Genomic DNA, 15,745 nt, shown 5'->3' on the forward strand with positions numbered 1-15,745 from the left:
ATGTTGACTATCCCTAATCAGTCCTTGCCTTTCCAAATACATGTACATCCTGTCCCTCAGGATTCCCTCCAACAACTTGCCCACCACTGATGTCAGACTCACTGGTCTATGGTTCCTTGGCTTGTCCTTACCACCCTTCTTAAACAGTGGCACCACGTTAGCCAACCTCCAGTCTCCTGGCACTTCACCTGTGACTATCGATCATACAAATATCTCAATAAGAGGCCCAGCAATCACTTCTGTAGCTTCACACAGAGTTCTAGGGTACACCTGATCAGGTCCTGGGGATTTATCCATCTTTACCTGTTTCAAGACATCCAGCACTTCCTCCTCTGTGATATGGACATTTTTCAAGACGTCCCCATCTATTTCCCTACAGTCTATATCTTCCATATCCTTTCTACATTCTTTGTTTTTTTTTCACTGAGATTTTTTGGTTTAGGAGATAAAGTCTTGACTTACAAGCATCAGAGAGTATTGGGGTAGGAAATAGAGTTGAGACCACAACACTTCAGTCATGATCTTAATGAATGGCAGGCAGGCGTGAGGGGCTGAATAGGCTATTCCTGCTCCTAATGTATCAGTTTCCATAAACCCAATTTGGGCTTTTTCAATTTAGCATTTCCCAGATTACTTTGGAATATTAATACAACACGTTTTTACCTATCTGAAATATTACATAAAATTAGCAGACCCATAGGCACACAAAGTTAAATAATATTTATATAGTTTTAAATGTAAGCCCAATGATAGACTTTGATGGCTGTTGCAGATTAGACAAGTAGTATAATCGTTATCGATGTTGCTAATAAGAATAGAATGCATAATATGACAACAAGGTCTACTTTTAAAAAAGTTCCTACATGCTCTCTGACACATTATGGCCCACTTTATGATAGGTCAACTGATAACAACAGCTTGGTGTCAAATGGCACTGATGAGGTGAGAACTCATGTTTAATTTTGTGACTGAACAGCCTAAAAGAAGTTGCTGAAATCTGATTTGTTTCCATTTAAAATGGGGTGGGACTTAAATTCTATTTTTTGGCAACAATCAAAAATCAAAAGCAACCGTTAATGCAAGATGCACAAAATGGTGATGATACAAATACTTCACTTGTTGTTAAATCCCATATCTATCACTAAGACAGCTTCCTTCCTCAAACTTGACCACCACTCTTTGGACCTCCTGCATTGCTGATGAATGCCTTGTTCTTTTACTACCAATATACGTATTTGCCAATGTTCTCTTTCATAAAATCCTGAATATGTCTATGTGCATACTGCATCTTATGCAAAACTCATATTGTCTCTCAGATTACATATCCCCTCCTAGATTCTGACTTGTCTTCACCAAAGTTTGTTCTCGTTGCAGCAAGTTCAAATTCCTTGTCCTCACGTATTATGTAACTTCATCTTATTCTCGCAGTTCAATTTTACCAATTTTATCAAGACCCGTGCTGTTTGACCTACTGGTTTTACACTTCTGTGTATTTGCCCCTTCCTCCACTGTAGTGCAGTTGGCAAAGTTTTCAACTCTATTGGCCTTACACGGTAGATTTCTTTCCCTTTCCTGTTCCCTCTTCTTCAAATAGATCTTCTTCACTAATTGTTTGGGTATCTCTTCCACTATCTCATAGTACATGGGGTTACAGACAGAAACTTTCCATTTGGCCTATTTGTTACATGTCAGTACTTGAGGTCCACTTGAGCATCCTCCCACCTTTCCTCATTTAAATACATAATGGTACTCCTCTGTTCTTTCCTCCCTCATGTGTTTGTATCACTTTCCCTTAAATGTATCTATAAATTCATGTCAACCAATTCTTGTGGTAGAAATTCCACATTCACACCACTGTTGGGCAAAGAAGTTTCTTCTGAATTCCCCAGTGGATTTGTCGATGACTACTTTACATTGATAGTCTCCATTTACGCTCTTTTCCACAAAAGGAAACACATTCTCTCTATAATTATCTATAATTTTACTTTAATGGTTTTAAATACCTTCGTTAAATTATCCAAAGGTCTGCTGTTATCAAGAGGAAAGAGACCTGTCAATCCTTTCTGCTGCATTTCTGGTAGCAACCTTGGAAATTTTCTCTGCATTTTTTCCACTGCCTCAACAGTACTTTAATCATTCTGTTCAGACATGTTATGACAGACATCTGGAGCAGAACGGATTTGAACCCAGACCTTCTAGTTCAGAGGTAAGGGGTACTACCACTGTGCTGTAAGACCCTCTTTCCAGTGCTCCTATGTTCTTTGTCTAATATGGCAAATCAGAAATTAACACAGTACTCTCAAGTATGAGCTAACCAAGGTTCAACACAGGTTCTATGGTCAACACAGAATGGTGCAGGGTTTCCCATGACCAAATAGAACAAGGGAGCTGCTCCTGGTGATATGTCAATTAAGGATATTTGAGTGAGAATTGAGTGCGTGTGTGTGTAAAACATAGAAATGAGCAACAAGTTGGAACTTTGTGACATGAAAGTTACAATGAAACTCTGAGTGTGTACCTGAGCACTACTTATCCACCCTATCATCATCACAGGTTTGCATAACTTCTAAGTTTTTTTAATTCTCTCTCTCTAGATGTAAAGCTTAGTAGTTGTTTTTCATTTTTGTTAATAGCTTCGCTAATCTGTGGCACAACTTGTAGCAATCCATATTTTTGAACTCTTGAGTCTCTTTTGTTCCTCTACCATACCTGGTTCTTCACCTTCCAAATAATATGTGATTTACCAAATGCAGTACCTCATCTTTATCTGTAAGCATAATTTCTGAATTGGTTACATTTTATTCATGCCTTAGTGTAATTTGTTGAAGTCCTCCTCAGTGTGAAACATCCTCCCTAATTTTGGTGTCATCATAAATTTGGAAGTTTGTTCTTTATTTCATAATCCAAATCATTCTTCTAAATTATGAACAGGTTTTAATACTGAACCCATGGAACACCATATCCTCTTTTCTACCATTCTGAACAACAATCCTTTCCTTACCTGTTCTGCTTCTGCCTCAAAGCCACCACGTGATTCGTTCTGCCACGTCTTAACTCCATATTGCCTCACCTTCCTCACTATTCTTTCAGGAGGCACTTTAATAAACGCCAAGTTATATCTACTGTCAAATTATTGTCAAATCATACTGTTACCTCCTCAAAACATTAGCTAAGCTCGATCAATCAAGATTTCCCCTTTTGTAAGCTATGCTCAGTATTCATTATTATAATTTTCTTAGCAAATGTTCATCAATTTTTTTCATTCAGTTGGGATTCCATTATTTTTCCTACCTATGCTGTGGTGTTCATTAATTCACTGGGCATGTTCTGTTTCCTTTCTTAAAATAAATGCAGAGGAATCTCTATTATCCAACACTGGCAGGAAGTATTTCGTTCGGTTAAGCGACAGGCAGATAATTGAATGCCAGATAACATCGTATAGCCAAGCATCGGGACCTTGTGATTCTGCCAGATAATCCAAAATTCGGATAATCGAGTTTCCAACGTAATTGCTATTCACCAGTCTTCAAACACTTTGTTCGCTAATAAATTATTTAATATCTGTGGTAATGTAGTAAAGAGTAATCATGGCACTAAAATTGAATCTGAAAAAGTAAGGTCTGTGTAATGCCCGCTGACATCAATTATTTTATCTTACCGGTTTTGGGAAAGGTCTGTTTGTTGGCTTCCTGCAAAGTACAAAGCAACAAAGCTTAAAACAATTCTCAGACAGTCTTTTGTGTTGAACATATTGTTTAAGTGTATGTTAATATTTGTAGCAGTATTTGTCCCAAAACAATAGACCTACCCAACAGATGACCTGCTGTGGTGCTTGCAGCAGGAAGATGTGAATTCCATCACGGAGAATACAGGGCAACCCCTGTATCCACAGAATCAGTTTCTACAGTTTACCGCGGTCTGAACATATTACAGAGAACCTTCTGGAACCAGGGGGCTGCCGGGAAGGTAAATTTCCCAACTTAAGTGAATGGGTTTGCTCCTATCTGTGGTTTCGGGCCTCCGCGGCAGGGCCTGGAATGTACCACCCCCGTGGGTACAGGGGGAATACAGTATACAATTTTTCACCCATTACAATTACAGAACAGATCTCAAACTGTGAACCTGCAGTGTGTTTCCAGTGGTGTGTCACATGCCAAAACAATAGATCCATTTTTATGGCCACACTCCAAAAGGAGTTCACATTTATGAAGTATTTTGAAATGTCCTGAAAATGCGACAGGGTGTAACTCTGCCCCTGGCAAATACTGGAGGTATGCAAATATGATTTGTATTTTCAGCAGGCAGAGTAAACCTCTCTGAACTTTGAAGTTATGCTGGGTAGGAGGGAGGTGGGGAGCTATTACACGTTGAACTTGTTGGATGTCTTAAGATGCTGGATTGCTTTAGTTGGGTTATGTGGATGCTGGTAGCATTGCACCATCCAAACAGTTACTGTTTTCATCTTTGGATGCATCATGTTCTGAATAATTACACAATCATAAAACATATCTTTCATACTCAGGGTTATGCATGGTGATTGCTGAGTTTGGAAAGGAGGAAAAGCTACAAATGAATGAAACCAAAATATATTGTTTTCTGAAACTGCAACTTTTCCTAATAACGTTGTAACATTTACCTTGTTACTTTCATATTTTGCTATTTCATCCATTGTAAGTGGGATCAAATCTCTATTAATAATTACAAGGATATAAACATAAAATCTTACAAATGTTAAGATTGCTAGATACTATGCAGGGGAAGAGTAGGTTTGTAATACTATCTACAGAATGTAATGCTACCTGCTGGTTTGTAATGCTACTTAACATAAATATAGAGTCATAGAGTTATACAGTACGGAAACAGACCCTTCGGTCCAACTCATCCATACCAACTCCCAATGTGACCTAGCCTGATTTGCCAACATTTAATCCATATCCCTTTAAATCCTTCCTATTCATATACTCATCCAGATGCCTTTTGAATGCTGTAAGTGTACCTGCCTCCACCACATCCTCTGGAAGCTCATTTGATACATACACCACCCTCTGTGCGAAAACATTTCCCCTCTCACCTTAAACCTATGTCCTCAGAGGAAAAAGACCTTGGCGATTCACCCCTTCCATACCCAACAATTCTTTGCATCATTTCTTTAGGGGCCTTTCTATATTCCAGATAACATTACAGGTGTCAGTCAGATGATTAGATCCCATGTTAACTCTGCAGCAGTAGATGCAGATGCAGACTTTGAAGGATCGGGTTATCGTTGGGCACGTATCAGCGAATTCCAGCCTCAGAGTGGTTTGCCATTGAGCTTACACTTGATGACACCAGGCATGGAGGAATCTGTCTCCAAGCAGCCAGGGGTTTGTGCAGAGCACTCTGTCCATCAGATCATCAGCTCATGATGGTCCATCCTTGAGAAGTCTCTGCTGACAGCTTTCCTGGAAACAATCTTAGCTGGTTGCCAAGTCAGCTCTGGTGGTCAACATTGATGATGGTTTCCAGAATGTCACATTCACTACTGCAGTCTATTCTCATGCAGAGGTTAGGTATGCTGCTACATGGACCCAGGGTTATGGCATAGGCTTTGTGGGGTGGTACTAATTGTACGCTCTTAGGATGCACTCCTGGCATCGGCAGCATCAGTGGTCTTCCCTAAATCTGCAAGGCCCATGCCAACATGCTGTAGTGTGCAGTCAGGACCACATTTTGAATTTGTTACACCTATTATTTGATTAAATCAACTGTTACCTCAAATATCTTCTCTTTATTGGAACAAAGGGTGAGGTTAATTGCTATCTTGTTTGGTTTCCTGACATAATTCGCATTTCTGAGGATTGGAAATTTACCATCAGGATATCTTTCAATTCTCTTTGGCTCCTGTGATACAAGGACACTTTTGTTTTTGTTATTACTGAAAAGTTGTGTAGGAATAATTACTAAATTATCATGCTTAGCTTTACAAGTACATTTTCAATTTGCTTGCAGGCTTGAATTATCTTTGATAGATGCAATGAAAATGTAATTATTTAAAAATCATAAATATAGAATTAAGGAGCATATTTATTTAGGTTTCAAATTAATAATGAAAGGCTGTAACTTACAGATCCCTTTGTGGTGGTATTGGAATTTCTGGAGCAGTCCTGGAATCCTGTGAGCTGCTACTTGAATTACCTTGTTAGCAGAAGTCAAAACATAATTATTTCAATTTCTTAACAGAGGCACTTCTTCTCATTAAAGAACAAATAATTAGTTTAATGATGATAACTGAAAGTTGCTGGCTTTGGATGAGTGACTAAAGCATAAATCTCTCCCACATTATCCAGGAACAGACTGTCCCCAGACTCTTGGGGATTCCTTTGAAACAGTTTGTGACAACCCAGTATTAGCAGCAAATACAACTCTATCTAAGCAACACCTTCAATGCAAAAAAGCATTTCAAGACACACTGCAGCAGCAGTAAAAAAACAAACTAAGACACCAATATAAGTCAGATAAACAAAGGCTTGGTCAAAGGGCTTTGAGAAATGTCTAAAAGGAGGATAGACAGTTTACGAGGCAGAATGGGGTGGGGACCTATTCCAGAATTTAGTTTATAGACAACTGCAGGCACTTATTGTGTAGAACTTAAAACTGAGATGCTTGTGAGGCCAGGGTTAGAGAACTGCAAATATCTTGGGAGTGTTGTGGGGTTGGGGGAAATTACAGATAGCGAGGGGAAGGCGAGGCAGTGGAGAGATTTGAAAATGAGCATGAACATTTTAAAATAAAGACGTTTGACTGGGAACCAACGTGCGTCAGCAGCACAGGGGTGATAGGAGAATAGAACTTGGTGTTGTTGCATGCACAAGATCCTCGAAGATACAATCTACAAGTCGAGACTCATCATACTGCAGAAACTGAATAATGTTGGTAAAGCATTTGCAAGGCACATTCCCATTCCTGAATTTGAGGACTTTTCTGAACATAGATCTTGTGTTTAGAGAACTATGAATTGCCCAGTCTACAAACAAACAATAACAATTACAGAGCCAGAAACTTCTTGCATTCAGAGCCCATCTCAATAGAAGGACCGTGCAGTTTTGTAGAATCTGCCTGTGGTTGTCTTTCTTTTTGGGCTGAATTTTAGAGTTCCACTACAATTGTTTTGAATTCTGAAATAAATAGGATAACTCTGTGAATGGAAAGATAAGGTACACATTTAATATTTGTGTGGTGTGTATTGTCATCATATCATTAATGCTCAACTTTCCTTTGTGCTCTCTCTCCTGTGTGCATAACTGTATGTGTTTATCTAAGTTGGGCTGCGGGTTCTCAGAACTCTGTATAAGTTTCTGCAAATAACTTGTTTTATTTATTTATTTTTTATGTTGAGACTCTTCCTACAGATGCTCGACTACCTACCTTTATTTAAGGCATTGATCATTTAAGAAGGTTATTATCAATGAGACATTTGAAGGAAGCTACTGGCTATTTTTACAGTTCTGTGATATTTCAAACTGTGTCTATTGGACAATTAGGGGGATATCTTGTCCTCCGTTTCTACAATTTCATGAAGTCCTATAAGTTTATGAGTCCTATCAGTGAAAGATTCACTGGGCTTCTCTAACTCATTTGTTTAGTTGGTTGATGATCTGTGTAAACCTTGGAAAGCTATTTTACTGGAAATCTTATCTCAATTTGTTCCAACTACTCATAAGTTTATAAGAAATCTGAAATGGATCAAAATTTTGAGTTTCAGAGAGTTAATCATAATTCAAAGTCTGTCTGTTCACATGATTTAATGTTCCCTTGTTGAAACCTCATCACTTGTTACATGTTCAGCTGTACTTTAGCTTGTTTTAAGTAAAATGTCAGACAGAAATTGCTGGAAAAGCTCAGCAGGTCTGACAGCAGCTGTGAAGCGAAATCAGAAATAACGTTTTGGGTCCAGTGACTCTTCCTCAGAACTCAGTTCTGTAAACCTGAAATGTTAACTCTGATTTCTTTTCACAGATGCTGCCAGACTAGCTAAGCTTTTCTGGTAATTTCTGTTTTTGATTTACAGCTTCCGCAGTTCCTTCAGTTTTTATTTTACTTAAAATGCTGTTTCCATAACCCTTAGAAACTCATGCTGCCACCTACAGGATATGATTGTATACTCTGGATAAATATCCTGTCGTCATTCATATACATACACATGATCACACATCATTAATAGAACCAAGTCAAACTTCATTAATATGAGCAGTTTAAATCTGAGGTAATTGGTCCACTCTTAAACAAAACCATTAGAGGAATAAAATGATGACTAACTTGGTTCAGGGTCACATACTTCATATTCCTCATTGTCATCTTCCTGCAATGAAATTAAATGATTATATTTATTTACTTTCAGACATTTTAATGCAAGCTAAATGAAACCACATATTTACATGAGAGATTGTAGTTTTACCAGTCCATCGTGCATCACGTGCTGAAAAGGACACATTGTAGGCTCACTAACAACCAATCTCCTAATTCACACACTGTAAATTTGACAAAGATCTTTTGATTTGTAAAAAATATTCTGCAGAAAGAAGGATTTATTGTACTTCCTATTCTATATTTTTAACAAAGTTCTCAACATTAAGTTTAAATATGTTCTCAGATCAATGGCCCCTCTTCCAGCCTCCTGTTTGACTACCCATGCTTTTGAAAGCTACAGGTGATAAAACCCCAGATTAACACAGTTGGAAATTCAACTAAATTGTTAAGATGATAAAATGAATGGCAACAAATGTAATCTTTACAAAGTGATTTTAGTCTCTATCCAACTGTTCACAAATCTAGCTGCCACTCCATCTCCACAATTTAAAGTTTCAATGGAATTCAAAATTTCAACAGTAAATTTTTATCACTGTTGTGAAACATGTTAGATCACAGCTTAATACTGTTGCAAAAAGTAAAATGCTCATATTCTCCTCTCACTAAAGAATGTACCAGATTCGTCATTCATTGACAGTTCCATTTAATTTGTGGACATATGTTATGCTAGAATCATAAACTGCAATGTTGTCTAATCAATGTTATTTATAAGTGGTGACAAGAGCAGTTGTCACATTGACAAATGACTAATCACCCTGTGAATGACTACTTCATTACGCATCACAATGCAGCAGGAAAGGAAAAAAACGCTCAATTACAGAGGGGACAGAAAAAGGTTATGGTGGTAAAAAGAGGAAAGAGATAGAGAACATCTGTCATAGTAAGGAAAATAAATGTAATTCAAGCTTGCAGTGTTAAATGATATTTTGTAACAGTTTCTAATTTGAGTGTGAAACTGAATAAACATTGAACATTCTTGATAATATAACTAACTATTCCCTAATGATGAAGGAAAATGCTTCATCATCAATTTGATAATATTAGAAATAAAACTCAGATCTGCGTCCAGGATCAGAATGGGATTTTGTTCCAAAGCTCAGACGACTGGAATACAATCATGTTTCTGTCAAAGAAATGTATCCGATAGTTTAAATAAGGAAATCAATTTCACACCAATGCTGCCATAATTAGACACAAACATTTCGAGCCAAACTCCGATGGGATTTGTGATCCGATCTGTTACATTTTTCAAAAACAGATTACTTGATTGCTTCATTTTTTATTTTGACGTGGACCTATATTCTCATTGATTGTCCTTTAGCATAAATAACCATATCCTAATTTATACAATATGTAAATTTGACACCAAAGATCTTCTGGTTTCTAAAAATATTCTGCAGAAAGGACAATGTATAATGTAGCTGCTTTAATCTGAACAGCAACAGAAAAGATTGAAACTTACAGGTTGAGGAATGGGTGCTTTTCTGTTCACTGGTGCTTCAGTTCTGGGAAAAAAAAAATCACAAAGTGAAGAATACATATCAATTGACAATCAAGGTATAAGAGTGCAATGAGATTGATATTCAGTGTTCCAATTAGATGTAAGTGGCATATGAAGTAGTAAATCTATAATTTAATGCTGACGGAAAACAGATGATTTTTAAATCAGAAAATGTGGGCACCTATTTTGCCTCAAAATTTTCAGATCACTTTTTGCTTTTCAGGAATGATACTGACACTAGGTTTGGAACACTGTTCTGCACTTAGCAACCAGTGTCACCACCATACACTTCCATAATAATGGAAGATGGGAATAAGACCCCTGTTACACGACCAGATAAGTGCCATAACTGCAACATCATTACAACTCAACCTATTGAACATACATGTCATCATAGATTCTTGCATTAAGACAAACATAAAATATCTGTATAAGACCCCACTGATTTTAAACAGATTAATGACTAAGATAGGATTCGGAAGGGATGCCATTTAGAAAAAAAAACAGTTGATATCAGTGTTATAATTTTAGGTAATGGCCTCTATTGTATGAAACTATTAGTTTGCTACCACTCAGGACAAATTATTGGCAGTTTTGTGTTTTTGGTTGAATAGCAGAAAATGGGTGTAAAATACCTTATTATCTATTTTGTGCCCAATTGTTATGAATTATTTTAATTCTAATTTAATAATTTGGCCAATTTGATAACTATTCTTTCCTGTAGTCATTTTGTGATTTCCCATCTTTTTCTAAATAAGGAAACAAATTGGCTTTTCTCCTTTCAACCTATAAAGTGAAGAGCAATTCTACAAAATTAACTTCTCTATAAACTCAGGTAAGATATTTCAAAATTCTAGAATTATTTTCTCTTGCCTCATAAAAGCAATTAAAACATGAAAAGAAAATATAAGGCATTCCAGCATCCTGTGATAAGATCACCTCTTAATGTACTTCCTCTGTCTATAATGCAGTGTATTATTGGTTTTTGTATTTGATAATTCAATCAGCTCAGCCTCTGCATACAAAGCCGGGTAACCTCATTGCGTCTCCTACCTTCCCCCACCAATGGCTGCAGCTACCAGCCCCGATTTGAGAGCCTCAGTCTGAGCCCATTACTTTAGTTCCACATGTCTGAATGCCTGCAGCACTTCCTGTATATATGGTAGTTACATGTCCATGTTTCTCATGATTCATTATTATTCTGTATAATGACTACATTTTAATAACTGGTTTAAGATGGTTTGCTCAAACAGAGCATGTTATAGTTTCTTGTTTCAGGCATTTAGATAGACAAATTACATACCTGAGTATTTCTGGTGTACTGCTTACTTGTGGTGATGATCGAGGAGGTAACAATGGACTTCCTGTTCCTGTGGATCCAGGTTTTGGAAGTTGTGGTTTGGACCTTTAGATAGTCATAAAGAATTTGTCGAATTGGAATCAATAAATAAATTGATAACAAAGAAGTTTGTTTTGTTAAACATTGTGCAATTAAAACCCAAGAAAATATCTGTGAGGCCAAAATTCCTGGGGCCAGCACCATTTTTTGACTACTCAGTCTGAGCTCATTGCACCTTCCACTATTACAGGGGCTACCATATGTAAATATATACCTACGCCTCCAACAATTGCTAGCTATCACTTGTTACTTCTTAACATTAAACAATTACATTATTAAATTGGTTAACATGATTAGCCGGGCATGTACAAAAGGGAGAAAGTGAGGGCTGCAGATGCTGGCAATCAGAGTCAAAACGTGTGGTGCTGGAAAAGCACAGCAGGTCAGGCAGCATCCAAGGAGCAGGAGAATTGACATTTCAAGCATGAGCCCTTCGTCAGAATTGTGAAGATAGTTATCACTAATTTGTGTAGTTTCAGGATTTCCAGGGATTTTCTCAATTGATACAGGCTGAACATTTTGCTAGCAGCATGGTGGCTAACTGCTGCCTTTCAGCGCTAGGGGCCTGGGTTCAGTTCCACCATCGGGTGACTGTGTGGAGTTTACACATTCTCCCTGTTTCTGTGTGGGTTTCCTTCCATTGCTCTGTTTACATCCCACAGTTGAAAGATGTGCATGTTATGTGGAAATGCAGGGTTACAGGGACAGGGTGGGATGCTCTTCAGAGGGTCGTATGGACTTGGTGTGTTGAATGGCTTTTTTCCACACTGAAGGGGTTCTACAAAATTAGGACACAAGGAATATTTCCATGAATCCTACCTCATTTCCCTGTTGTATTAATAGGCAGCCTTTAGAGAGAAAAGCTTAACTTAGACTTCAACCCCTAACCTGTCTGAGCAGAGACCAGGAAAGAAGCATTTAATAGCCAGCATGAAGACCTTTTGTTGTTGATTATGTTGGGTCAGAGATTGCTATCAGCACTCACTGTCACTGCTGTGGTCTCTCTTATTTCTCTGATACAAAGTAAGGTGTATGAACACACAACAGTTTGCTCCTCATCAATTATTCCAGAGGAAGTTAATTCAGCATTGAAGACCTCATTTTAGCAAGCTCTCCTACCAACTGAATCACTGACCTAAACAAAAAAAAATGAAAGAACAGTTTCTGATTTCCAGCATTTGCAAAGTGCTGGAAAAACTCAGCAGATCTGGCAGCATTTGTGGAGAGAAAGCAAAGGTAATGTTTCGAGTCCAGTGACCCTTCTTTAGATCCACTAATCTACTCATATGAGTCTCAATTAATTGGATTACTTAAGTTTATAAACATTTTAAAATTAAGGACAAATAACATGTCCAAAAACTACACAAAATTTTGGATGTAAAAGACCCCTCGCTACTATAAAGGGTTCTCCTGTTGCAAAGGACATATGTCGAATTTAAAAATCAGACAACACCAGGTTATAGTCCAACAGGTTTATTTGGAAGCAGTAGTTTTCAAAGCACTGTTTCTTCATTCCTTTGAAAGCTAGGGCTTCCAAATAAACCTGTTGGACTATAACCTGATGTTGTGTGATTTTTTGCTTTGTCCACCCCGGTCCAATACCAGCTCTTCCAAATCATACCTCTAATTGTTAGCAAAAGTGGGAGAAAAATACTTTAAGTGTCCACCTGGGGGCAGTCTTATACAATGCAACAAGTGGAAAGTTCGAGTCAAACTGGATGTGTTCAAGGGATTGATACAATCATTTATTTCTGATTAAGAGAAGCAACTTATAACCGTGCTATATGTTTTGTAATTGGATGAAAAAGAGAAGTGGTTATAATCCTAATTTTGAATAAACAATAATTGCTACGGAGTTTATTTCTGACTAAAAGGGCAGTAGAGATTCACTCAGGATCACTTTAAAAAATTAAATATCTAGTGAAAATTAGAAACATTTCTCCAAGGTAAATTTCTGTTAATTTCTTGAATGATTTGTTTTGAACACTTATAATCACGTAAGTGGATCTGTCTGTAAGAAGGTTGATCTCATTATAATCTGTAGCTGCCAAGCTTCACAGCAATTGTATTTTGCAATTACGCTGGCTAATTCATTTCCATTATCCGTGGGGACAGTAGCTCTCAAGTAATCTTTCAGAAATGATATCCATACTGTTTGCAAATAAATCTTCAAAAAGATTGAACAGAACCAGATATGAAAAGATGAAAGCTAATCATTAGTTTTATTAATACTTCTGGAATTCTTGAGGTATTTTCTCCCAGATTAAGTCTACTGTCTCCAAGTTAACTCTTCCACACACTATCCTGTCCATGGGCTGCCCTCGATCCCAGTTTTGGGCAGCTATCCTGAGCAGATAATTTCATAAGAAGTAGGAGTAAGAGTAGGCCATCTGGCCTGTGCAGGATGTGTTAGCTCATCAGACAGAGACAATTGGTGGTGGTTTAACCTAAGGGTCACCATATCTCAGGTAAGGGGAAAAGGTTGAGAAGGTAACCCTCATGCTCACCTTCGTGGGAACTGATCCCATACTGAGATTCACTCTGCATTGCAAACCAGCCTTCCAATGAACTGAGCAGATACATCTGCATCAACTCACCTAAAGTCTAATTAGGCCTGACCAAAAATAGTTGTACTTATTGTTAACATGCAGCATATCTGCTCATTACCCAAAAGTAGAGTTTTCTCCTATAGAGACTCTGAGTGGCTATATCCTCTACCACTAATCACTAAGTAGGTCCAAAACAAAAAGAAAATGAAGGATTGGTGGCAACAAACTCTCCTAAATAAGCTTAACCACAATCACAAACTGATAAAGGTGGCAAATAGCACAAAGTACCAAGAACGGTCAACTGGAAAAATATTCCCAAAGAAGAACAGTGATGTTTGTACAGAAATTGGTCTCATAGGATGTGGGACAGATGGACTAATAAAAAGAGAATGTCCTTGTGGTGGAGGCACACAATCTCTGTCTGGAGGGTGATTGGAATTCAGCCATTTGACCTGCCGGTTTCATACAAGTAGGGGGAATCTGCAGATATACCAACAAGGAGCAGTGGAAGGAGCCTGCTGGTCTGATCTTAATATGTACAGTGACGTGAACAAGATGCAGATTTACACAGCCCGTCTTATCTTTAAAACATGTCGGGTGATAAAACACTTTCAATTAAATATCAGCTACAAAGAGTTATCCATTAAATAGATCAAATCCTACACGCTCTGCCAATTGGAAATTCCTTGGACCATTTCTTTCCCAAACATTGTAACTCACCTGGGCACTGATGGTGAAGCTTCCTAAACAAAACAAAGTAATTTCAATGTCAAATAATGATCAAGTTATGTTATGAATGAGACAAAAGTAACATTTCATTGGTGCACAAGCATAATAAATTAATTAATTCATCATGTAAATTAAGGATAAATAAGAATAGGTATATGTAATTGTCAACAGAATGATTAAGGGGTGATTCTTTGCTTGGTATCCCGCTCATTTCAGGCACAAGTGGGGCACACAGGACAGTGATGTCACTGGACCAAACAGTCATAGAATCCTACAGTACGGAGACAGACCCTCTGGTCCAAATTGGTCCATGACGACCAAAATGTCCATCCACACTAGCCCCATTTCCCTGCACTTGGCTCATATCCTTCTCATCTTTTACTATCCATGTATTTGTTCAAATGCCTTTTAAAATGTTGTTAATGTATCTGCTTCAACCACTTCTGCTGGCAGCTCATTCCATATACATACCACCCACTGTATAAAAAAAGTCGCCCCTCAGGTTCCCTTTTACTGTTTCCCTTCGAACCTTAAACTGATCCCCTCTAGTCCTCGATTCCTCAACCGTGAGATAAAGACTCAGTGTATTCACCCTATCCATGCCTCTTGTGATCTTATACACCTCTACAAGGTCCTTCCTCATTCTCCTATGCTCTAAAGAAAAGTCCTAGCTTGTTCAACCTTTCCCTAAAACTCAGAATATTGTGTCCAGACCTGATCCTTGTAAATTTCTTCTGCACTCTTTCCAGTTTAATAACATCATGAGTTAATTGTTGTTCAGTTCCATTGGCGATGTCCATCTGAAGGGATGGGGGGAGCATTGTTCTGTGTAAGTGGGCGGCAAGGTGGCACAGTGGTTAGCACTGCTACCTCACAGCGCCAGAGATCCGGGTTCAATTCCCGCCTCAGGCAACTGTCCGTGGGGCGTTTGTACATTTTACCCGTGTCTGCATGGGTTTCCTCCGGGTGCTCCGGTTTCCTCCCACAGTCCAAAAATGTGCAGGTTAGGTGAATTAGCCATGCTGAATTGCCCATAGTGTTAGATGAAGGGTTAAATGTAGAGAAATGGGTCTGGGTGGGTTGCTCTTCGGAGGGTCGGTGTGGACTTGTTGGGCTGTTTGCACACTGTAAGTAATCTAATCTAATCTAAAAGGTGGAAGGGAGAGGGTGTACTACTTCTGCCAGTGCAAGATACCAGAGCCTGGAGTTTCAAAAGGTTGT

The 15,745-nt window shown here is 38.2% G+C and overlaps 1 protein-coding gene across 9 annotated transcripts in view; it reads right to left on the reverse strand.

Moving 5' to 3' along the window:
- Positions 1-15,745, reverse strand: part of blnk (B cell linker) — a 199,241-nt gene that overhangs the window by 8,722 nt on the left and 174,774 nt on the right. For all 9 annotated transcript variants that reach the window (XM_043712515.1, XM_043712514.1, XM_043712516.1 and 6 more), the window contains 6 exons: positions 14,516-14,538; positions 11,151-11,252; positions 9,809-9,851; positions 8,296-8,338; positions 6,105-6,174; positions 3,659-3,689 (listed from right to left, as the gene is read on the reverse strand). In XM_043712515.1, coding sequence (XP_043568450.1) covers positions 3,659-3,689; positions 6,105-6,174; positions 8,296-8,338; positions 9,809-9,851; positions 11,151-11,252; positions 14,516-14,538 — 312 coding nt within the window. The remainder of the gene's footprint in view (positions 1-3,658; positions 3,690-6,104; positions 6,175-8,295; positions 8,339-9,808; positions 9,852-11,150; positions 11,253-14,515; positions 14,539-15,745) is intronic.

Source organism: Chiloscyllium plagiosum, chromosome 22, assembly GCF_004010195.1.
Source record: "Chiloscyllium plagiosum isolate BGI_BamShark_2017 chromosome 22, ASM401019v2, whole genome shotgun sequence".
Classification (NCBI taxonomy): Eukaryota; Metazoa; Chordata; class Chondrichthyes; order Orectolobiformes; family Hemiscylliidae; genus Chiloscyllium; species Chiloscyllium plagiosum.